The sequence below is a fragment of the Haliotis cracherodii genome, unplaced genomic scaffold, assembly GCF_022045235.1.
Source record: "Haliotis cracherodii isolate W230 unplaced genomic scaffold, xgHalCrac1.p SCAF_1, whole genome shotgun sequence".
Lineage (NCBI taxonomy): Eukaryota > Metazoa > Mollusca > Gastropoda > Lepetellida > Haliotidae > Haliotis > Haliotis cracherodii.
Genome location: NW_027266264.1, coordinates 55,166,260 through 55,191,090, shown reverse-complemented (window position 1 = coordinate 55,191,090; position 24,831 = coordinate 55,166,260). Strand labels below are relative to the sequence as shown.

Genomic DNA, 24,831 nt, shown 5'->3' with positions numbered 1-24,831 from the left:
CCACCATCATACAGTTGGAATAGTTACGAGTGCGGTGTTAAACCAACCAACCAACAAAACAAAAACAAATTCTCACTGATTCAAGGCAAATCAAATTATGTGATTGGCTGATGAAAGGAAGTGAAATAAGAAGAGTCTATGTTTAACTCTTGCCGCCAATTCTTAAATAAGCCATTGCCTGAGAATTAATTGTTCCTTTCTATGCCTGATCTCGGATTCTGTGTTAGAATAGTTCTCAAGCAATCTATGAGTGTGGTTAGAGGCTATTAACTGGATCAGATTGTCCTCCTAGGTGACTCATGTAACTTTGCAAGGCATCGTACCCCAAAGACATGTGATAATGTCTATCCCTGGTCCAGACAGTGCTATTTGCAGGCCAACGTCATGTTGCTGTAATATTGCTGAGCAACAAACATTCAAACCTTCAATATTGTTTTGTGTTTCAGGTCTGCCTGGAGAAGCTCCATGACATCCAACTGGCTCTTGTCATAAGCCATCTGTATGATGGAGAGGACATGATGCCGGACAGTGCCAAGAAGATCATATATGAGAACATCCTAGGCTGTGATGAGCAGGGCATGAGCTGTGACAGCCTCAAAGCTCACCCGGATCCTTTCCTCAGGAGCATGTCACTATGGATGCTGAAGGACTACAAAGGAGCCCTTCAGACTCTGATGGAAGTCAATATAGGACGGCCACAAATGGATCATGAACAATTCGATTTGGACTCATCCTCAGTTACTCCAAATGTGTTTAACTTCTATAACTATCTCAGGACTCATCCTTTACTTCTGAGACAGAGATTGGCATGTGCCTCATTAGGCCGACGTAAAACAGTGATGACGGGTTTCACTCGGGCCGAGAGTGTAGCTGTGCAGGACAACAGCATCACAACCATTGACCGAGTCACACCAACAGAGAGGAGGCTGTTCTTCTCAACGGCCCATGCTCACTTCAAGAATGGCTGCCCTCTGATGGCCTTGGAGGTTTTGTCTCGGCTTCCCCCAATGGTGGAGGATGCTGAGGAGGGCAAGAAGATGTACTCCTTAGACAAGCACAGGAACCCATCTAATGTGAGCTGTATCAGTACGGGGACTTTGTCTGAGCTGGATGAATCCAACACTGGTATGAATGATTGGAGCACACCCGTCTCTGGTAACCTGAAAAATATGAACAAAGATATGAATGGGCCGTTGACAAATGGCAAGTCCGATACTGCTGACAATATGGACTGGGGAACACCTGTGACTTTCAGTGTTGGGAATGGTAAGGCAGACATGGACTGGGGAACTCCATCATTTGGTGTTCGATTTGATGACGATTTAGACCGTGAACTGGCTATGATAGGACATGCATCAGAAGAAGAAGAGGAAGAAGAGGAGTACATTGAGCCTAAGTCAGTGTTCAGTAAGAGTGAGAATGTGACAAAGAGTGAGACTAATGACAGTTCCGTGCCAGCAGAGTCCACTCCTCAGAAGCTTGACATCATGGCGCAGCAGTACAAGTTCATTGCTTGTCTCAAAGTGTTGATGGAGGAACTTGGAACTTTGGCAACTGGGTTTGAGGTTGATGGTGGCCAACTGCGCTACCAACTCTATATATGGCTGGAGAAAGAAGCTGAGGTCCTCAGAGTCCTCTGTAACTATGGTCAACAGGAAGAAGAACTTCCAGAAAGTAAGATATTCTTAAGGGAGAGATTTTTCTTTCAGGGCAACAGGTTGTCAAGCAGTATAGATCTATGCAAATCTCTTTTCAGAGTCGCATCCCTTAGCCATGCTTAGATCTGCTGAACATTGGTTCAAATCCAAGAATCACTCCAATTATGATCTTTGCTTTATCAGCAACATACCTGTGGTCATCTTACCATCTGTGTAACATTGGGGTCTCCTCCAATACATACCTGAGCAGTCTTTTTGGTCTAGAAACTTCTGCTAAAAGTCCAATATAATGCTAAGATCCAAGTTTGGACTTACAGATTCAAATGTTTTGGCACAGACTACATAACTAGCAATGGTATAAGTAGAACTGAAAAATATTCAAAGCATGAGCTCAGTTCTTGTTTCAGATTGATATCAGGTATTGTAATTTCCAATTTTATGGTAAAAAGAACATTAATATGTAAAAATTGAATCTAGAATTGTAAAATATGCTTAAACCTTTTTTCGTTTTTTAAAGCCAACTTGGATGCTAGTAGAGATTCTGATGAGTTTCTGGATGTTCCCAAGTTTGGTCGATCATTGTCAGTGAAGTCTGACACATCTGCAAGCAAAGCATCGCTACATGAAGTCATCCTCGCTGACAAACTAGATCTGGAAGCCAAGATGGAAAGAATGGCACGAAGAAAACAGTGGTTGAAAAACAACCAACAGCTTCTGAGGACTCTTCTAAGTTACTGTGTCCTGCAGGGCTCTGGGGGTGGGGGCCTGGCCTCTGTGAGGATGGAGCTGTTGCTGCTGCTGCAGGAGCTCCAGCAGGAGAAGCCCCAGCAGCAGCTCCTGTCCCCCCTCCCCTTCCCCTCCACGCTGCCCCTTCTCTCAGCCAGTATCGCCAGCTCAAAGACTGTGGTGGCTGATCCTATCCATTACCTGCAGTGCTTGTCCCAGGACATCCTACACACCATCATTGAAATCCCCATCCCACCCAATCTGGCGACTGATGTTGGAAATGTGTTCTTGTTGAGAAATCTTGCGGTCGCGTTGTCCTCGTGTATTTACCAGTGTCTCTGTGATAGTGACAGTTTTGTGGTGTCCCTCAATGATGAAGATGTTGGACTGGAAGGTTTTACTGGGTAGGTTATGGATAACATGTTCATTAGCTGCTGGAGTAGTGATCATTGTTGGAGCATGGGTGGCACAGTTGTCTCAGGTGGAGCAATTCACTATTCAGAGTTGTGTCCATGGACATGCCAGAAACCTATGATCGTGGGGTCGAATCCCAGATTATGTTTCTAGGCTTGTGCTTGTGGGTTTCACCAAAGTGATTAATGTCTGAGACCTGTTTGATCAGTCTAATTGCTTTGGTCTCATACTGAAATACTGTTCAAAGTAGAATTTGACCAAATTCACTAACTCACCAGTGACCACAATTTTGACTAATTGTGATAAGGATATACATGCTCGTAATTAAGAAATGCATGCTGTTAAGTTCATTAGAACAAATTCAAAGCAAAAGCATTAATAGGTATCATGGTCCAGTTCTGTGCTTGTAGTTTTATGCAAGTCAGGATTATTCAAGCTGTGGTCAGTGAAATGTCAAAAATCAAACCAGTGGTTGATAGGCAGAGCAGTGATCCATACGGTCAGGGTGTGAGGACACACGATCAGCAATTCCAAACATTGTAACCACCAGATTGTCATTGAATCATCTTGAAACTATACTTACCCAACACACCCACTGGTTTAGGACAAAGTGAAAGAATTTCTTCCTTTTGTGATGACTGAAAATACATCTGTTCCTCCTTTGCAGTCCAAACTTTGTGTGCCAAGCCAGCTACTTGATGGCTGGGGTGCGAAGACAGCGTCATCGAGGATGCGGGTCAGGGGATGCAGTTATCAACTCTCAACCAGCAAAGTGGCCAGGTGAGACCTTTTGAAAAACCAAGGTGTACCGAGGGACTATGCTCCACAGATCAGTTGCGATCTTGCTGTTGTAATTAGTCATATGTATGAAACATATTATCTCTGTGTAATTAAGGTCAACTGCTATAGTGGTATAAATTGTGATATTTGATTTGGCAGACAGAGAAGGTAGCTGTTGATAGACTTGGATCAAATTTGCTGGCCCAGGCTTTTCTCCTTAAAAGATGACAGACTGTAAGATATTAGTAGACTTGTAATGGAGACAACTAATTCTGTAGTAAACTTTCATACCCTTTCACAGGAGTGACATCTCTCCGAGTGTTGCTAGCTCGAGAAAAAGATGAGGATGCCCCGAAACTGAACATCCTTCTGTGCGAGTCCTTGTTATCTGTGTATGTGAGCATGTTGATCAATGGCTTGGCAACGTACGACCCACTCATGCTGTACCGCCTGGCCGCCCATGTGTTTGACCAGCAGACCTGGTCTGCTCTGTTTGGTGGGGGAGTGAAGACTGTTATGAGATCCAGCAATAATCCTCCAAACCGTGAGTCACAGAATTATGGTTTCCTTGCTTCGTTACAGTTTTAAAAAAAACCCATACATCATAGGTCTGTGATTTAGATTGAAATAAGAACTTAAATAAAAAAGTGTTATATTTATGGTATTGTCATTAAAGCATTGATGATCAGGTAAAGTAAGGAGAAACCACTTTATGACAACAAATTTGAGAAAATAGCGCATTTGTTTCAACAGATTACAGTTTGTGTCATATTAATCTCAAGCAGATAGAACACAATGGTGATTTTTAGACTGATAATAGCATAGAATATTTTTGCACCTGAAATTTTTAAGCAAAGTTGCCTTAGGCTTATTCACTGAAACTGGCTGCAGATTCTTCCGCTGATGATAATGCGAAACAGCGTCATCGTCTCAACATGAAGCTGATAGGCCCATCCCCTGGCTTTACTAAACCCTCAGATGTGAGGGAAACATTCCAGGAGAGGTTCCTGCCTCCAGAGCTCAGCATGATCACCTACTTCATGACCAAGGTAGCTGCAGATCAGCAAATATTGCCTTCATTTTACTTTGTGCAAGATTATTGCCAGGATGGTGCATATCAGTTTGTTTTGCCTGAAGTTGCTATCCAACTGAGTTGTTGTATTGAGTTTGTCTTAGGGGATCAGAATTGCATTGTCTTGTTGGCGGAATTTGTAATATATTTAACTTTGTATCTTTACTATAAACATGTTAAAGAGTGCATGGTAATCAGCTAAGTTTTTGATAATTATTTATATTCAGTGCTAGAGATTGGAGTTAAACACAATTCTTGACGATTTGTATAATGTAAAAACATATGCTTGCATTGCTAACTAAGTTTCTTACTGATAATCATTATTGATATTTTGGTGATTGTTTCTTGTTAAAATTGCAAATCAATATTTCCAGCCGTTTGTCCCAAGCTCCGAGTCCATCATCAGCTATGACTCTGAAGATTCCATGTTGTCCGATGTGTCAGAACAGTGTGACACAGAGGATGAAGATGAATTGGACAGGCCAAATACACTGTGAGTCATAATGCTGCTGCAGAGGGATTTAGTTCAGTATGGTGTGATTGATCGGGATGTTTTAGTTCAGTATGGTGTGATTGATCGGGATCTTTTAGTTCAGTATGGTGAGAGTGACATATCCTTTAGTTCATTATGGTGTGAGTGACAGAATCCTTTAGCTCAGTATGGTGTGAGTGACAGATTCTTTAGTTCAGTATGGTGTAAGTGATGGGGATCCTTTAGTTCAGTATGATGTGAGTGTCAAGGATCTTTCAGTTCAATGTGGTGTGAGTGTCAAGGATCTTTTAGTTGACTATGATGTGAGTGACAGGGATCCTTTAGTGCAGTACATTGTGAGTTTTGGGCACCTTTTAGTTCAGCATGGTGTAGTGACAGATCCTTTAGTGCAGTATGGTATGAGTGCGGGGATATTTTAGTTCATTATATTATAGTGACAGGGATCCTTTAGTTCAGTATATTGTGAGTGTTGGGCATGTTTTCGTTCAGTATGTTGTGAGTGACAAGGATCCCTTAGTTCAGTATGGTGTGAGTGACAGGGATCTATTAGTTCAGTATGGTGTGAGTGACACGGATCCCTTAGTTCAGTATGGTGTGAGTGACAAGGATCCCTTAGTTCAGTATGGTGTGAGTGACAGGGATCTATTAGTTCAGTATGGTGTGAGTGACAAGGATCCCTTAGTTCAGTATGGTGTGAGTGACAGGGATCTATTAGTTCAGTATGGTGTGAGTGACAAGGATCCTTTAGTTTGGTATGGTGTGAGTGACAGGGATCTATTAGTTCAGTATGGTGTGAGTGACAGGGATCTATTAGTTCAGTATGGTGTGAGTGACAGGGATGTTTAGTTCAGTATGGTGTGAGTGACAAGGATCCTTTGGTTCAGTATGGTGTGAGTGACAGGGATGTTTTAGTTTAGTATGGTGTGAGTGACAAGGATCCTTTGGTTCAGTATGGTGTGAGTGACAAGGATCCTTTAGTTCAGTATGGTGTGAGTGACAGGGATCTATTAGTTCAGTATGGTGTGAGTGACAAGGATCCTTTGGTTCAGTATGGTGTGAGTGACAGGGATGTTTTAGTTTAGTATGGTGTGAGTGACAAGGATCCTTTGGTTCAGTATGGTGTGAGTGACAAGGATCCTTTAGTTTAGTATGGTGTGAGTGACAGGGATCTATTAGTTCAGTATGGTGTGAGTGACAAGGATCCTTTAGTTTAGTATGGTGTGAGTGACAGGGATGTTTTAGTTCAGTATGGTGTGAGTGACAAGGATCCTTTGGTTCAGTATGGTGTGAGTGACAGGGATGTTTTAGTTTAGTATGGTGTGAGTGACAAGGATCCTTTGGTTCAGTATGGTGTGAGTGACAAGGATCCTTTAGTTTAGTATGGTGTGAGTGACAGGGATCTATTAGTTCAGTATGGTGTGAGTGACAAGGATCCTTTGGTTCAGTATGGTGTGAGTGACAGGGATCTATTAGTTCAGTATGGTGTGAGTGACAAGGATCCTTTAGTTCAGTATGGTGTGAGTGACAGGGATGTTTTAGTTCAGTATGGTGTGAGTGACAAGGATCCTTTGGTTCAGTATGGTGTGAGTGACAAGGATCCTTTAGTTCAGTAAGTTGGGAGTGACAGACCAAATACACTGTGTGTCACAGACCCCTGTCTCTGTTTGAGTTGTATCCCCTAGCTAACAGAGTTCTATGGGTTATTATCACAGTTTCGCCCCAGATCCTTTGTTTGCTGAAAGAATAACTATTCCCATGCTAACACATTTCACTTAAGAGGCTTAAGTCGATGACTTGCCTCATTTTAGGATTTCCTCTCGCATGACTGACATGTATGTATGTGAAATTCTATTGGCAACATCACTAAGCCAAATCATTCCTTCTACTCTGCAGGAACCTGACGACCGTGCAGCAACACAGTGACCCCAACTCCTACACGTGGTGTCTGATCCGGTACGCTACAATTCACCTGGTGCTCCACAACCTACAGCTCTTCTTGCCACAGATAGGGATCGAGCTCCCAGGTGAGTCCCACCGCATCTAACAGCAGCTACACAACCATCATTGAATGACATTATTCATTCGTGCATTTATGATGTACACTCACCATGCCTATACATGAGTGACACATGGGAAAACACTCCAAGTCTCACCAGATCACTCTTTGGAATGTTCAGTGTTAAAGAAGAAAGGGATTTTAGGGAATAAACAGGACTTACAATGATTACCTGTAAGCTTTATCGCGATGATATACTTGTAAGCTTTGTCGGCAGTAATATAGCAGTAAGCTTTATTGACAGTAATGTACCTGTGAGCTTTATCAACAGTAATGCACCTGTAAGCTTTATTGACAGTAATACACCTGCAAGCTTTATCGACAGTAATATAGCTGTAAGCTTTATTGAAAGTAATATTCCTGTAAGCTTTATTGACAGTAATATTCTTGTAAGCTTTATTGACAGTAATATTCCTGTAAGCTTTATTGACAGTAATACACCTGTAAGCTTTATCGACAGTAATATTCCTGTAAGCTTTATTGACAGTAATATTCCTGTAAGCTTTATTGACAGTAATATTCCTGTAAGCTTTATTGACAGTAATACACCTGTAAGCTTTATTGACAGTAATATTCCTGTAAGCTTTATTGACAGTAATACACCTGTAAGCTTTATTGACAGTAATACACCTGTAAGCTTTATTGACAGTAATATAGCTGTAAGCTTTATCGACAGTAATATAGCTGTAAGCTTTATTGAAAGTAATATTCCAGTAAGCTTTATTGACAGTAATATAGCTGTAAGCTTTATCGACAGTAATATAGCTGTAAGCTTTATTGAAAGTAATATTCCTGTAAGCTTTATTGACAGTAATATAGCTGTAAGCTTTATTGACAGTATTGTACCTGTAAGCTTTACTGACAGTAATACACCTGTAAGCTTTATTGACAGTATTGTACCTGTAATCTTTATTAACAGTAATATTCCTGTAAGCTTTTTTGACAGTAATATTCCTGTAAGCTTTATTGACAGTAATATAGCAGTAATTAAGCTACGTTAACAATTATGTAGCTGTAAGCTTTATTGACAGTAATATAGCTGTAAGCTTTATTGAGATTATTAAACCTGTAAGCTTTATTGACAGTAATATTCCTGTAAGCTTTACTGACAGTAATATAGCAGTAAGCTACGTTAACAATTATATAGCTGTAAGCTTTATTGACAATAATATAGCTGTAAGCTTTATTGAGATTATTAAACCTGTAAGCTTTATTGACAGTAATATTCCTGTAAGCTTTATTGACAGTAATATACCTGAAAGCTTTATTGACAGTAATATTTCTGTAAGCTTTATCAACAATAATATACTTGTAATCTTTATCAACAGTGAAACCCTGTTAATCTGAACCATTCCTAGTGAAGTCATTCTGATTAACAACTTCCTGAAGTCCTGAACTTTTTACAAGTCATGGACATGGAGTAATGTCCCTTTGTATACAGAACTTTAAGCCCCTTCCCTGCACGTGACATCTTCCTTACCCTCCCGGTATCATCACTGCCACAAGCGTGCATTCAAAAAATCTTGGAAAGGTTGTTTCAACTTTTGGGGAAGTGTATACAACATCAAAACAATAATTGCTTGTTTTTAATCATAGTGGTCAATTGGTTGCGAGTTCAACACCTTGCAGGGCCTATGGTTGGTGGCAGTGATGATGTATAGAGCTCTGCTAATGGGCTATCATTGTGAGGAGGTTGACAGAGAGTAATTGTCCAGGAGGCAGGGTTTTAAGACTAACTGTGTCAATACTAACCATGCTAACTGGGTTTCACTGTAACTTATTGTTTTTCTGTGTGAGTTTAGAAGTGCTTTGTGATGTTTTATAGATGTTACTATGTTTGTTTACTTTTTCCTTGATAGATTGTTCTTGCCAAAACCATTATTATGTTGGTAAATAGTTTACGTTGTATATTCTGTCTGTTGTCTGGGTCACCTTGCTGTTCTCTGTTTTCACTGCCTGGAGTGTTGGTAGCTTGGCCATAAGCTCTTGCTTGGCAGGTAGAATTACACACCACTTTCCAATGAATCAAAGAAAGTGTTTAAATTTCCTCAGATTGTTTCCTGAGCTTTGTGTTCTTAGGGTTAATGACATGAAAATATAAATTATTGAAATTTGCATGAACATGTACAATTAATCCACAAGTAGGTTTGCTGGAACATATTATAGAAAATGTTTAGGAGGTAAATTGACATGGTTCCTGGAAGACATCATGTAATATCTATGGTTCCTGAACCTGATTTCTTAGAACTGAAAGGAAGGATTGTCAGCTGCAGTATTTTGGTGGTTTGAAGATGGAAACACTAACAATGCTTATCAGCGGAGGATTTGAGTAGTCACCCAGGGGATATCATGCTTGTTATTAACCATAAATATGTATTGCTGACTTACTTCCAAGGGTATGTTGACGATTAGGATACGAAACAATCGGCACCTTTGTCCACCATGGTTCTTCTCATAGGTGGATAATTCATGCACACATTCAGTAATACAGCAACAAAATACAAGAATAATACCAACCTTCTTTATAATCTGTTTGGATCCCAGACCTTGGTACTGCTGTCATGAGAGGTTTCTTTGGGTCGAGACACAAGTTGTGTGGATTCCAACTTCTGTATTCTGAATATGTTTCCATGCTACTTCTGGCTATCAGGTGAAATGGTGAAATGCTAGGAGCAAGCAGTTTTCAAATATATCGTTCTCTTCTCTTGAAGGGTCAAGAATTAATGGAGAGTATTCTGTCAGACTTCCAGCCCTTTCTTGTCCAATCTGTATGCTTTTGTAATGGTCACAATGGCACCGAAGGAATGGTCGAGGGACATACCCAGCCCTTACATTTAAAAAGTACTGTTCATTAAATCAGCTGAAAGAAAACATTTTTTTTTTTTAATTAAGAAATCCCAATATTAGTGATTCATTATCCAAGGAATAGAAGGACAGGATTGTTGCCTTTTAGCTTTCATAACATAGAAAGGACAAAGAAGTTTAAATCCATGTGAATCTTGTTGTCAATGGTACCACCACGTCTTCTACATGCCACTTACGTATATGGCAAAGGTTGACAATTTATTGGCCTTCTCTATAGGAGCTGTGATTCTGACCAAGTAAGCATTGTAGGACTAGTTGTAATACCACTGTGCTTTTCGTTACCGTGCTGTATTCAGCTTCTGATGTGTGGACACAGAGTGGTAAGGAAGAGGGAATCTGGCATCATTGTTGTCACCTTTTGTTGTATAATTCTCTGTTTATGTTTTGAGTTCGTTATGAACTACACTACATATCTTACACAAGGTTGACAAATTGTATTCAACATTTGTGGTGATGGGTAAATATTTATCCTCAATTTGCATTGTTTGGATGGTAACATTTTCTTGTATTTGGTTTTTACCCATTCTCGAGTATCCTGTGTATGATATCTCCATTCTATTATGATAAATATCCTGGACCTATTGGCTTCAATTGCTTCATTATGATCTTGATTCAAATTATATGATGCTGAAAATAGCCATATGATTAAATTGCACTCAAGAGTGGGAGAAACTCTGTGGTGATAAGACAGATTGAGATAGTGGCATCACTTCCCGAAACAAAGTTTTAGTGGCGAATTGGCCCAGGGTATTTATTGTAATGGAATGGAGACATCATGCCCTGGATACTCGAGGATGGTGAAAAACAGAGAAATGTACAACACGTATAGCGGGACTAGATACGTCAAATGCAAGCTTTTCCTTCGTAATGGTGTAAGTCCCCAGTTTGATATAACAGCACTGTTCTCAAAAAAGAGTAAAAATATTTCTCTCACTTTTTGAAATATTTATTCTGGCAGATTTATTCTTAACATCAAAAGGATGTGTATCATGTTGAAAATTAAATTGTTTTCTTAGAAAATACTAAATAAAATTTTGTTGGTTGTATTCATGAAGATGTGACCTTATGCTTGTATTTGACCTTCAGAAGGTGCTTTTGCACAACAGAACTAATGGATTTGAATTTCATATCACTTTGAAGGAATGGGTTTTTGTAACTTATATTTTTGGTGAAAGGTTGCAGGTCTCTGAATATTTAGTTTATTGTACAATATTATAATATTACTATGAACATGCACTTCAGATTATTGTTTGATTAAATAGGACAGTCTTATACTCATACAACACCATAATTCCACCATAATTGGAATTCTTATGACAAGCAGTATTAATTTGCCCAAAGAATGATTCTAACAAAATGATGAACAGCTAGGGACACACAGTTTTACACTGAAACTGCTACTACCATCATGATCATAACAAACTTTATCCCTTCCTTCTTTTCCTCTATCCATACTAATATTTGCCTGCTGTCTTGATCGTGTTCCTGGTATGGAATAACATCCGTTGTTTGAATGGCCAATGTAGAAAGTCTGATCCTCTGAATGCTTCTTCATATTGCTCTATCATGAAGAAAGTACATAGTGGAACTCCATCCTTGTCTGTCTGTGTGGAACTAATACCATAGGGTCAACTCATTGACTTTCATTCATGCACATACATACAGGGATTTACCTGACCTTTTCGTTTGTGAATCCTGACGTTTGGGGTCCCTGGCTGATCACTGTACCAGTGATCAAAATGTAAAGTATTTGTGAAGTCTGATTCTACCTTTTAGACTTTACTGTTCAAACTAAGTGAGTCTATGAATCAAATCGAACATGTCCAGCAAACTATATGTATGTTTCGATAGTTAATTTTAAATTTCTTTTAATGATTTAAACAGAGCTACTTTTTTGCTTCCTAAAGGACTCGCAGTGTAAAAAAATGCATTGATTCTGAATTTTTATATGTTTAGAAAGCAGTATTTTGCTTGAAGTAAAACCCTGACCATGGTTCCTTGGATGCAAGCCATATTGTCAAACAAAAAATTAAATGAACTTTTCAAGACACATTCCATAATTCTGCTGGTTTATTTAAATGTGACAGCTTACGTGGTCAAGTGGTAGAGCGTCCGCCCGGAGAGCAGAACGTCCGGGGTTCGATCCCTGGCCATGCCATACCAATTTAAAGAAGTTAAAAGATGGTACTTGTTGTTACCCTGTCTTGTGCTCGGCATTTAGGGGCTAAAACAAGGACTGGTCGGCTCGGAGTTAGTGTACTGTGTCTGAGTTGGCTTTTCATGTTAAACTGTGGCATGGTATCTCAGTGAGCTAGAACTATAAATCGGCATCAGTCCGGACTAGTACAAGCAGCCACACAAACACACACCTGTACGTGCACGTTGCTATGTAAGTGCAATAATCTTGGACGTGATGTTAAACCCCATTTAACCCCATTGTAGTTATTTAAGAAAACTTTCCCGAGCACTGTCCTGATTGTTGATCTGGAACAAGACCACAAGGTCTAACAGAGTTATTTGTAAGAACTTCAGAGATATGTTCCATTGTTCCATGTTATGAACAAAGAGAGTTAAAAGGGTAAACATGGCATAGCCCCTCAGGTTTCAGGACAGTTTAACCAAGTACATAGTCATGCTAATCTGACAGTATTGTTTCATGCCATGTTAATACCTGTAGAATTAATAATGACAGTCAGTGCTAAAAACATTTAGTCGACTTGGAAGAACATGGCTCTCAGTTTCATTTTCTGTAGATTTTAGTTGTCATTTTTTTATCATTTGTTTTCTCTGTATTTACTAGACTGAACATAGTTTTACAAAACATTGGCTTTGTGCTGGTGGCTAAAGTCACAGATAGGATTGTTTATTAGAAATTGATGAAGATGAGTATTAGTTTAAAATTTTGTTAAATGATTGTGATAGAATTTTGTGCATAAACTATTTGTTTTGTTGAGGTTTTGGTAATGCACATGCAGTAATGCACAAGTGACAGGGTGCAACATGTGATATGGTGTATGCTGTACCTCATCACTGGAAGAGGACATGTAACCATGCATCCTTTCGTCTCAAACATTTTGTGATTTCAGAAATAAATTTGTTTACAGAATTCAAAACAACCCTTCATATTTTGAATGTTGATTTAATACCAACTGTATAAATCCCTGACAAAGTATCTTATCTGTGTTATATTAAAGTATATATAAAGTATCTTATTGTATTTTTTTTAAAAATATATTAATTGCTTTGCCCCCAACCCCTTCTTTTATTCTTCTTCTTTTTTTTAATTACCGGTAATAGAAATCAGTTTCCTATTTGTAAGATCCTTGATGGATCCAAATATACAGTAAAATCATCAGGTGTGAATCTGTGACACCACACATAAAGTTGGGCTGCGATGGTGACTGAAATATTTTATTCTGTGATAAATATGTAAAATATGTGAAGGTTAACTGTAATGACATGATCATAGGTAATGCTTGACAGCAATGTGGGAGGATTAACAACTGATGTGCAGGAAACCTTGCAGCTTGATACCCTCATATCAATCTTACTACACCTCATGAATATCAGACTTGGAGATTCAAAGTAATATTTTTGATGTATTTGTTGTTCTTGTTAGGCCATGTTAGGTTTAAATAATGTTTCTCATTATCATACAGGTTATTTATACATGCTTTGTGAATCATCTTTGTTTGGCTTTGTGCATGAATCGTTTTAATAGTTTCAATATTAGTATTTTGAATGTCTATTTTTTTTAGAATTTATGGGAAGAGTTATCTTTCCTGGCCTAAACACTGACTGCAGTTTTGGCAATGGCAGTTTGAATACATTTTCTGCACACTGAAATAAAAAATGACTAAAAAGCCAGATGACCTTGAACAGAAGCTTCTGATGAGAGCCATTATTTGTCTTTCATGGCCTTTCTTTGCTGGAGTAGAATGTGGCCATCTTGTTGTCCACAGAGTTACCCAACTGCTCCCCACTTCTCCACGCTGTGATGAAGACCCTGGAACAGTGGGATGAGTTCCTCCTGGGCCGCCTGGAGTTGTTCTCAGGACCCCCGGACAACTACATCCCTGGCCTCTACCTGGACGTCGTCGGTGGTGTGCCCAGCTCCAAGGTCCAGGCACTCCTTGACCCTGCCAACACTCCCTTTGTGTATGTATCATTTGGTCTTACTCATTCTTATTCATTACCTTGTTCCACTGATTTGACTTACCTTCAGCGAGTGAGAATGTCACCAAATTGGGTTGAATACAAGGTTTGAAATGTGCAGAAGTAAGCTAGTAGGAGACTAGTAAAGTTCAGTAAGTGACATTTCCATGTGGACTTCCACTTTTACCATCAGGTTGAGGACAAATCTGAAGCAGATCATTATGTAAACTATAAATTATAAATTATTTTCTAATTGAATTGGCTTTAAATGCCACTAAAACAGCATTCAGTTTGTGTGTCAGTTTAATATGGGAGGAAAGCTTAAAGGGGCACAGATTATAGACCTTTGTCACTGGAAACCACGAGCACGGTGCTGACAGACCAAGAATCAAAGAATCTTGGATTCAAATCCATGACCAGAGGATCCTTGCAAAGATGGGGAATTCAACTTGTACAGTGAATTGATGTGCTCTGAGGCCACTGTGACTTGTATGACGGAAGTGGGGTTTGCTCCATTGGCTGAGGCCAGTGAGGTTTACCCATTGGCTGAGGGCAGTGGGGTTTGCCCATTGGCTGAGGGCAGTGGGGTTTGCCCATTGGCTGAACCGTCTCTTTTTCTTGTGGAAGACCTGGTTCAGATTCTCAAATGTTAGAAGCCCTTTCATTGTGTCCCAGAAATGATATTGCTGCCCGTGCAATATATGAACTGGAGGAAAACTCACTCATTAACTAAACTGAAATTTGTACAACATTCCTTCTTGGAGTTACTTCACAAAAATATGTTTAAGTTTTTATGATGATATGATTGATAATAGTTCAATTTCTAGCTGTGGTTGTTACAGTGCTGGACAGGCTACGCTGCCAATGAAGAGACTTTGGTTCCAGTTGGTGAGACAAGACTACTTGAAGGATATCTTCCTCCGCTACATCTACCGCAAGAAGAAGAACATTGTCGACAGTGAAGTGGTATGTACATACTTCCTTGTCATTGTACTTCCTATCTTCTCTGGCAGACCTATAAATTTTCAACCTACAGGCCTTTCTCGTCATCTTTTGTAAAACATATATTTATTTATCTCTGGCAGACCTGTTATCGTTCCACATATGCTTTCCATGAAGGATAACATCTGTTTTTAGGTGACAGATTTCCACTCATTAAACTTTCAAAGTAACCTTGATTTACATAAGCTTGATTGTGTTGAGTGTGAAGTTCAGATTTGATCTATGTTTTTGTTTTTGAGGGAAATGTTTAAAATGTTGGCAATGTATGCAGCATAGCATTGGGAGATTACCTGAGGCTGATGCTAAAATTACAATCAATTTTGACTATGACTGAAATACTCTTCGAAAAACTACCTCTTGGCAATTCTGGGTTAGAATAGGTCTGCAGCAACCTGTGCTTGCTGTAAATGATGTCCAAATTGATGTGATGGACAGGCTTGGTGACTATGTTGAATGCCTGTCCTTGTGGGATGCGACGTTGTGGATCTTTGCTCACAATATCGATCAGGGGATTATCTGCTTCAGACTCGATTATTTACAGGCTGCCATCATATATATCTGAAATATTGCTGAGTGCGGCACACCTAACATACAAAAGAGTCAAAGAGGCTTTGTACACAACTCACAGTGTGATTGCTATTATCAGGATTCCATGAGAACAACCAGCACAGAACAAAACGATACCTTGAGGGCTCCTGACCCCATGAAGATCATACACAAGGAACAGGACATCATCACAGCGTTTGCCAATAACCAGGTAACTACGTTCAATTACCACGTGGTCAGCAAAGCGTTCTGAGGGGATGACTGGTGACTTACTAAGACCATTCATGTGATAAGGTTATGCTCTTTTTTACGTTGTTGTGTTTGTAGGTAAATTTGTTGTCGGTTTTCTTTTTGATATTGTTTTCTTTTAGTTAGAAGATGAACTGTATTTTCAACATTCAGCTATGCCACATCTGTTATCAACAGATAACAGTTCTGTATTGAAAGCATGTTTTTTTCTCTGATCTTCCATGACAAAATTAAACTCAAATCTTTGGGTTATGTTGAACATATTGAGTAGGTTGGCGATTTGAATGAAGGAACATATTGAGTAGCTTAGCGATTTGAATGAAGGAAAATACAATAATTGACTTCAAAACAAAATACAGGTATGTCACTATATTCTACAGATGAAGAACTGAACATTGTTTCACAATAGACATGATACAAATGGTGTCCTTGATCATAAAGGTACACATTTCTGTGGTGGCCCCCAAATTTGTTATTCTGTAATATGTGATGTTCAGGGTCATTCTTATCACTTTTTCTCCCAAATCTATTGCCTCACATATAGTGAATAGTTTAGTTTTTACAAATTAGTGTGTCACCTTCATGTGCCAAAATCTGAAACTGGCAGTTGACCTACTTTTTTTTATCTTTTCCTGTATAATTCCTTTTTGTAGTGATGCAGTTGTATGAAAACATTTAAGAGATCTGTTATTATTATTTGAAACCTCTGATTAACCTAACTGATTCAAGTATGAATTTGATTTCATAGATCTATTTTTTTTTTTTTCATTGCCCGTATAAGTCCTTTGCAGTGATGCAGTTGTTCGAAAACATTTAAGAGATCTGTTATTATGATTTGAAACTTCTGGTTAACCTGACTGATGCAAGTATGAATTTGATTTCATAGTGCTTATCCTGCCTTAACATTCTTTATACTTAATTCATCTTTGAATGCTTGAAACAAAGGTAATTATTATGGTTATCACTATCATAAATGTATTATTTGAACTAGATAAACATTACATGTTTTCATTTTCTCATTTTTTTTTCTAATGATTTGTTCGGGGGAAGGAAGGTATTCCTATAGTGTAGCTTCTTTTTTTTGTGTGTTTTTTCCTCTTTTGGGGTTATTCTCCACTGAAACAGTCAAACCAGAAGTAGTATGAAGATGTACTGATTTTACTTTTATTAGATATTATTTAAGAAGTTACCAAGTAATAATACATACCTGTAAATGCATATTCTCTCACAGAAATTAAATGTCCTCCTATATAATACTGGTGCAGTTTATCATGACTATTGCACTGCTATATTGATTTATTATGTACTATCATCCTGTCTCTACTTTCAAGTTACAACCATCATCACATGGCATTAAAACTCTGTCAGTAGAACTAACCATGTCTTTTTTTAGAGTACCGAACTTAAACGTGGGCCAACGAAGATGAAGCGTGAATTATTTGTGTGGATCAATTCTACTCTAACCCACTTCCTATTTCTTGTACATATGCTTTGACTGTTCTGTGTGTGTGTAGGGTAAACCGGTCTACCCAGTGGGAGTAGAGTCATGCTCTAGGGTTGTAGTAAGTACGCTAGTCTCAGTTACATCCTGGTTGTTTGTGTAGAGTTCGTCCGGCTGGGCAATCTATCCGGGAATCGGGGGCACTACCAGGAATTCTTTGACATTGGTCAGTAGGAATTATATCCCTTGCTAACCTTGTAGCACTTGCAGTAATGTAAGACATAGTTTTAATCATTTTAATCCATTTGATTTCCTCACTAACACCTTTTATGTTCACTTTGTTGTTGCAGTAGATTGTTGCTTTTGATGTATGTGTCATACATGATTGATTGCAGATTGCAGAAGTTAGCTTTCACTGCAAGATATTGACATGCTGAAGTATTTCATATTTTCTCTTGGTTTTGTTTCCATAATTATTTTATTTTCCTTGCATGTTTATCTGCCAGTAATATAATATTCTCTGACTTTGGTTTCCTTGCATGACTTGTTTGTTGTGGGCTACTTCCCAAGAGGATAACATCAGATTTGTTAATGTTACGATGTCGTCTCAGCTCTACAGAACTCAAATTGTTGTGCATAGTTACCTCCCTTAGACCAAACAGGATCTGCTGATTGTGGTCCTCCATCTGTCAGCACCTTAACCAGGCTTGTGGAAACATCAAAGATATGTGTCAATTTTTAACTTTCAAGAACATTATGCTGTGATATAACTGAATTAAAGCAATGCATTTCGGCAACAGTAAGAGTTATTGCATGAGCTATCTATATTTGATATGTCCTTTTGACATTTAATTCATTTTGTTTAGTTCATTGCAGTGAATCATGTTTCTGCTCTTTCAGCTTGCTGCACTGATAATGTAGATGGTCTCTTGTTAGTTGATGATGCTTGTTAGAACAGGATGCTCAGTAGTTGGAAAGAGACGTACTTACATCAGAATGAAAACTATCTTTATGTTTTGCTAATATCTGTCAGCAAGGATACGTTGAATGCGTCTTAAGATTTTATCCTGGGAGAGGTATGCCATTATGAAACTTTTAGATGAAAATATTGTGCCACACTCAAATGGTGATGAGCTTCTAAGATAAACGGATATTCTCTCACACCCAGTGGATCAATCTAGACTTGATCTTGGTGAATGAGTCTCAGTTGTGAGAAAATAACTTTTAGGATGATACTGACTTATTGGGTATATCTTAGATCTTATACATATCAGTGCTTGGCATTTTTAACAGTTTCTTGAATGACAGTTTTTATCTATCAATATTTTGCATGCATGTACTATGTGATTCAGTCAGTTTAAATCAGATCTAAATTAGGTTGAGAGTTTGTTATGCGTTAAAAGTTGGAGCAGTAGCAGTATCACGAGGGGGACATATGTTTTTTTGTGTCCCACGAGCCAGAGGGACGCATAGAACCACATTTACCCCTTTTGATACTGCTACAACGAATTTATCTTACCAACAAGTTTTATTCTGCCATTGTAAAAGAATTAAAACAAATTCAATTTGATAGAAAACAGCTGTTCGATTAAGTAGAGGTTTACTTGTGCTATGTCACATGACTTTCATTGACTCAGAAAAAATGTGCAGCTTTTCACTTCAAAGCGCTCAGAAATCTACATGCAGCTTGTCACCTTCATGGAGGGGTATAAAAAATTGATTCTCCTGCTCAGAAATTTATTTCCCTCTCACGTGGGATACACTGTATTTTATCAAGATCAAGTGAACCAATCACATGGAGGTATGATAATTTCTATTATACTAAATAAAGATCTGTCATGCATGACCATGTGTTGTTGGGGCAACTACCTGTTTTGTAATGTTATCATATAATGGCATTAATCTGCTGATGCAATGCTTGCTAATCAAAGAATCATACATATTGCATATGTTTATGTCATTCTTACCAAATAGATGCTTAGTTTTATTAATCATCTTATATTAAGGAAGTTGGAAAATAAATAGTATATTAGATTGCTTGAACTTACATAGTGAATACGCTGCAGGTAATATCTATAGCTTTTTGAATCTGTAGAATTATCATGTAATAACAATCATCAGGCTATGCAAGATGAAACGGAGACTTGGTTACAGTGGGGTAGCCAATGTGTGAAGCCCATTCTTGGTGTCCCCGATCACGCCATTTGAGTATTTCTAAACATGCTAGAGGCAGCTTAAACTATTCTTCAGAACCAAAACACCCTGAAGGGCTAAAGTGTTCACTGAAGCAAACATGCTTGGAGAACAAAATGATCTAAGTCAAGTTGGCCCCTCTAAAAGATGTCATTTCTGTGTTGGTACTTGATGATACATGATACATGATACTAGAGTCAGGATTGGATGTAATATTTTGGATTTAAGGACAATTACAATGTAATAGAAGAATGATTCCAGTGGGTCCTTCCTTCTCAAAAGTTGTTCAATGATCAATTTACCACACATTTCATGCATCCCAAGGCAAGATGTAATCTTCAAAGAAAGTAAGAGTCATGAAATATAAATGTTAGTACCAGGTATTAGAACAAAGATCCTATGCAAGAAGGTTTATGTCTGTAAAACATTACACCAAAACACATCCAATAGTTTGCATTTACTTCATGCTGGCCAACAACAATTCATGGTATTACACATTACTGATCCAAATACGTCAACTTTGACATTTTCCCTCTTACCCGTATTGTCCTTCAAGATCGTTGGCGGTCATAACATCTACTTTCATACTTCACTATTGGTTGTAATGCATTCCCAATTTGTTCATTATTATCATACAACTATTACTAGAAACCAATATATCTTACAATTTTGGAAATGTAAAGTTATTTCCAAGTATCCCCTTCTTTTTTTCAACAGTATATGTTTTTTCTTGAATAAGATAGTTAAAAAAAATAACCGATTTACGTCTCACTGTCATTTTATGTTTTAGAAAACTTGCTGTTATTAGTATTCAGTCTCCTGTTTCCTATACTGAACATTTGATTCAACCCCAAAACATAATATTATGTTATTTTGCCATTCTTATAGGGTTGACGTCTCTGAAATTTATTGGTCATGAGAAGCATTGAAACAAGCATGAGGTAGTGTTTATACAGGGAGTGTTTTACCATCAACTCATCAGAGAGTCCAAACAGTTGTAATCCTCTTGTTTATACAACTGGCATTGTTTACATAGCAGGCTTCTGCACTCTATTGTTACTGCACCCCAATCAACTCAACTGTATAAACTCTACCTCATACCTGTATACATGCTTATGCTTCTCAACCGTACATCTCTGTACATCACTTTCTCGCTAATGGTGTTAGAACCTACACAAAAACGTCACTGCTAATTGTAATAAAGAAGTTGAACATCTACATATCTTAATCCTTACTTGTCAAACATGGCAGTGGTTATTGAATGTTGGTATCATGATCAATCATTTCATGAAACCACTTAAGATTTCAAGTTATTTGACAGATGTAACCTTATTTATTATTTTGCAAAGAATAATATATAATTTGATTACCGTGTTGTCTTATTAAGGAGGTCAGTAATGAAAATAAATTAAAAAGCTTTATTTTGTATGCAGTGTAAAGTACAATCGTCTGTAACAGGTATGAACTTTGTCAGTTTGAACTTGAGAATGTGGAGTAAAGTGTCCAGTGGAAAGACAGCCTTGAAACAGGACATCCATCCCAACAGAACTTGGTGTTGGTGTTTCAGGTCCCACAAAGTGGTGATCCTGCTGAGACTGTTGTTTACATAAAGTGTCATAATTGTGATCGTCTTACAGGGTTGGTTGATTTTCAAGGACGTTAATTGGTTGTCATCCTGAATAACCTAATAATTTTCTTAAATTTGGTATTGTTGTAGAAGACTGTCCCTTGACTGAATGTGACTTTGTTGAGGGAGGCTGTGGTCAGTATGACGTACACATGTTAGTCAGCAGCATCAGGTGTACATGGTTTTCTCATTGTGTTTACAGGCCAACCTAAACTGCATCACTCTGTCAACACAGAAGGAGATTGTGGAGCTTGACATCGGTGCCATCCTGCATCCACCCACATGGCTGGAGGATGAGACTGAGTACGACATTGAGTGTATACGGAAGTGAGTAGCCCATGGGTAGCCAAGGTGGAAAAGGTGTCCAGTGTCCTATGCATGTTGCCCTTGAGGGGATTCCGGGTAAGAATAGGTCCCCAGAAACCCGGGTTAGAATTGGTCCCCAGAAACCTAGTCTTGTTGCCCAAATTATGGGGATCCTGGGTTAGAATTGGTCCCCAGAAACCTAGTCTTGTTGCCCCAATTATAGGGATCCCAGGTTAGAATTAGTCCCCAGGAACCTAGTCTTGTTGCCCCAATTATGGAGATGCTGGGTTAGAATTGGTCCCCAGAAACCTAGTCTTGTTGCCCCAATTATGGAGATCCCGGGTTAGAATTGGTCCCCAGAAACCTAGTCTTGTTGCCCCAATTATGAGGATCCCGGATTAGAATTGGTCCTCACAAACCTTGGCTTGTTGCCTTGAGCTGACTTAGTGGTTTGTTTGTCAAACTCGATTACTTGGTTGATGGTGTTCAATGTAGGCTGACATTGCGTATAACGTCAGTTACAGATTTGTGTGATCATGTCTTGATTATGTATGGACTGCCATCATATAGCTGGAATACCTGAGCATGGATGGTGGCGTGTTAACATTGAGACTTGTGCAAATCCTGATGTGAATGCTGTCATCTTGGTTAAAAATTCTGTGTATTTTACAGGTAGTGCAGTGGTAAGTGGAGCCATACCGAATCTGCTGATTGAGTGGTTTTAAAATCTCAGATTCAACCTGATTATGATCATTAGTTTGTTGTAGGCAGCATACCCGTGCTGATGGGTTTCACCAACATGGCGCATCATGTCCTTCAGCATCAACTAACATGCCACGATACAACTGAAATACTGTTCAAGAGGCATTGAACCCAACTTTCACACACTGATGGCTAAATCATACCTTGATGCATGAATTTCAGATCAATTCATTTTCAAGGAAATCGACTGAATGTCATCCAAATATGATCAACATTTCCTCAACCTTTGTAATGATCCAGAAACATGACCAAGATCATGAAAATGTCCGAAAATAATTTTTGTCCAGCAAAACCGCTGTCAATATAGATCAAATGCCTATTTAGTTTTACTGTAAATGTATTTAGATTGCCAGGATAGATATTTCTCACAAATATGTTATTTGATATGTTTTTCTTCTGTAAGAATATTTTGCCCTGACTAACTGTGTGGAGATGCCTGACCAAGGTTGTATACACTTTCAGCCCCCACCCGACCCCATCTGATGTCCCAGACTTTCTGGTGGTGCAGACTCCACAAGATGGGCCCATGCTCCCCCAGAGTGGCTCTCAAACACCCAGCACCCCCTACTACCCCAGCACCCCAGGCTCCATGTCTATTGGGACCCCACAGGCCCAAACTGGCCGTGGCTCTAGCGTGGTACGTATCATGCCAGGGTATTACCATTATGTTTTCTCTTGCTTGCAGTTGTATCATGTGCTTGCTATTTCATTGCATATTGTACATGATCATCTTTGACATTTGTGATAATATATTGACTGAATGAAGGTCTTTTTGATGTTAGAATACTGTTTGGTGTGTTCTCCTTGTTGAATATTAGAGATGATATTAACATTAAGATTCACGGTTATCAGAGCCTTGTTCTGCAGAGGTATAATTAATATATCAGTGTTACTGCTGGCTTTTAAAACTGCCAGTCCTTGTGGACTGGCAACTCTAAAAATTACCAGTCCCCCCTAATCATTGCCAGTCCCAACTTTGAACTAATATGAAAACATATCAAAATTATTTGGTTTTAATTATTTCAACTTCATGTTCAGTGCAAAGATGTCATCTCTGAAGTCTCTATGTCATTCACACAAACTACAGTCACAATTTTCTCTTTGTTTTTGTAATATCTCCAGATGAAGTCGCTACAAATGGATATTTAACCTAGAAATAGACAAGGGGAAACCTTGATAGTAACAGACAAGCTGATTTTTTTTTCGAAAAATGTGCTTGTATGAATATCACCGATGTTTTGTTCAACAACAAAGATTTATAAGTACTTTATTTGCCGGTCCACAGGGACTGGCAGTCACATGAATTACTGGTCCAAGCCTAATTTTACTGTTAAAAAAGCTGGTAATTACTGGTGAACGGGAACACTGTATGTTTGGCCCTAAAAGTTGGTGTTGATATTGGCTTGTGTTTAGTAAAACCTTGGACATGTGTGATTTCTTAAGGGGACACATGTGGCCTTGTGGGCTGCAGTGCACCAATTGGCTATGTTGTGTGCCAAGATCTGCTGATCATGAGTTCAAATCCCAGATTTTCCCAGATTATGATCCTTGGTTTGTCAGTATCACACCCATGCTGTACCGTGGGTTTCATGGAAGCGGTAAACATCTATGACACTTTGGGCTTTCATCCTGCATCGAGCTGACACATTATGATAACTAAAAAATGTTCAAAGGTGTAAACACAACTCAATCACTCACTCTGTAACTCACTCTGTTCCATGTATAGTACTTATGTGGTCCAGAGTATTATCTAGACCTTCTCAGAGGCCGTTATTCAAATGTCAGTACTGGCTTAACATTCTTAAATTGGGTTTAGTAAGTAAGTCTTTTTAGAGGTGATTTGTATTTCACTGATAACAGGATCAAAAGAGGCTTTTCATAATTAGTTTTACATTATTACATGGAATGCAATGTTAAAATCTGAGTTTCAGAAAATGAGAATTTATAACAAAATCCCATTTTTTAACAAAATAATGATACATGTACTACAACAGTCAAGTCTCGTTTATCTGACGCTCGTTAATCCGACAATCGTCTTTATCCGACACTAATGATGGAACCGATTAAATCAGTGCTATTTAGACCTGTTAATCTGACAGTCTCGCAGTCCGACTCCGACACACCTAATTACCGAAATCACTCATTAATCAGTCTCAATCTGACACAGTGATCCGCGTAATACGTGGTTATCTGCCCGCGAGTACACAGCCAGCGTTTTGATGTGAGACGAGTCGGCTAGTCGTTGCATATTACAAAGCTGCAGAGATAAACTTTGCTTAACAATAAACAATTAATGCTTTAAATAAGGAAAACAGGATTAATCACATGCTTAGATGATCTCAATCTTATTAAAATCATATACAAGTTCTCGCTATCGCTGAGGACATCCCATTACAGGTCACGTTAGAAGAACCTTTCGCAAACTATGACCGACGAACGTTGGTACTATATTTCGTTTATCTGACATACTCTTTAATCCGACATTA

The 24,831-nt window shown here is 38.6% G+C and overlaps 1 protein-coding gene across 7 annotated transcripts in view; it reads left to right on the top strand.

Annotated features, from left to right (window-relative positions):
- Positions 1-24,831, top strand: part of LOC139479553 (dmX-like protein 2) — a 110,326-nt gene that overhangs the window by 67,266 nt on the left and 18,229 nt on the right. For 3 of the 7 annotated variants that reach the window (XM_071262419.1, XM_071262393.1, XM_071262413.1), the window contains exons 28-41: positions 447-1,674; positions 2,176-2,788; positions 3,466-3,578; positions 3,880-4,122; positions 4,470-4,627; positions 5,025-5,143; positions 7,037-7,167; positions 9,059-9,088; positions 14,027-14,222; positions 15,062-15,185; positions 15,868-15,978; positions 17,621-17,683; positions 21,480-21,604; positions 22,808-22,982. In XM_071262419.1, the coding sequence (XP_071118520.1) occupies positions 447-1,674; positions 2,176-2,788; positions 3,466-3,578; positions 3,880-4,122; positions 4,470-4,627; positions 5,025-5,143; positions 7,037-7,167; positions 9,059-9,088; positions 14,027-14,222; positions 15,062-15,185; positions 15,868-15,978; positions 17,621-17,683; positions 21,480-21,604; positions 22,808-22,982 (3,429 nt within the window). The remainder of the gene's footprint in view (positions 1-446; positions 1,675-2,175; positions 2,789-3,465; positions 3,579-3,879; positions 4,123-4,469; positions 4,628-5,024; positions 5,144-7,036; positions 7,168-9,058; positions 9,089-14,026; positions 14,223-15,061; positions 15,186-15,867; positions 15,979-17,620; positions 17,684-21,479; positions 21,605-22,807; positions 22,983-24,831) is intronic. The other 4 variants (XM_071262434.1, XM_071262427.1, XM_071262398.1 and 1 more) reach the window with 3 other exon arrangements.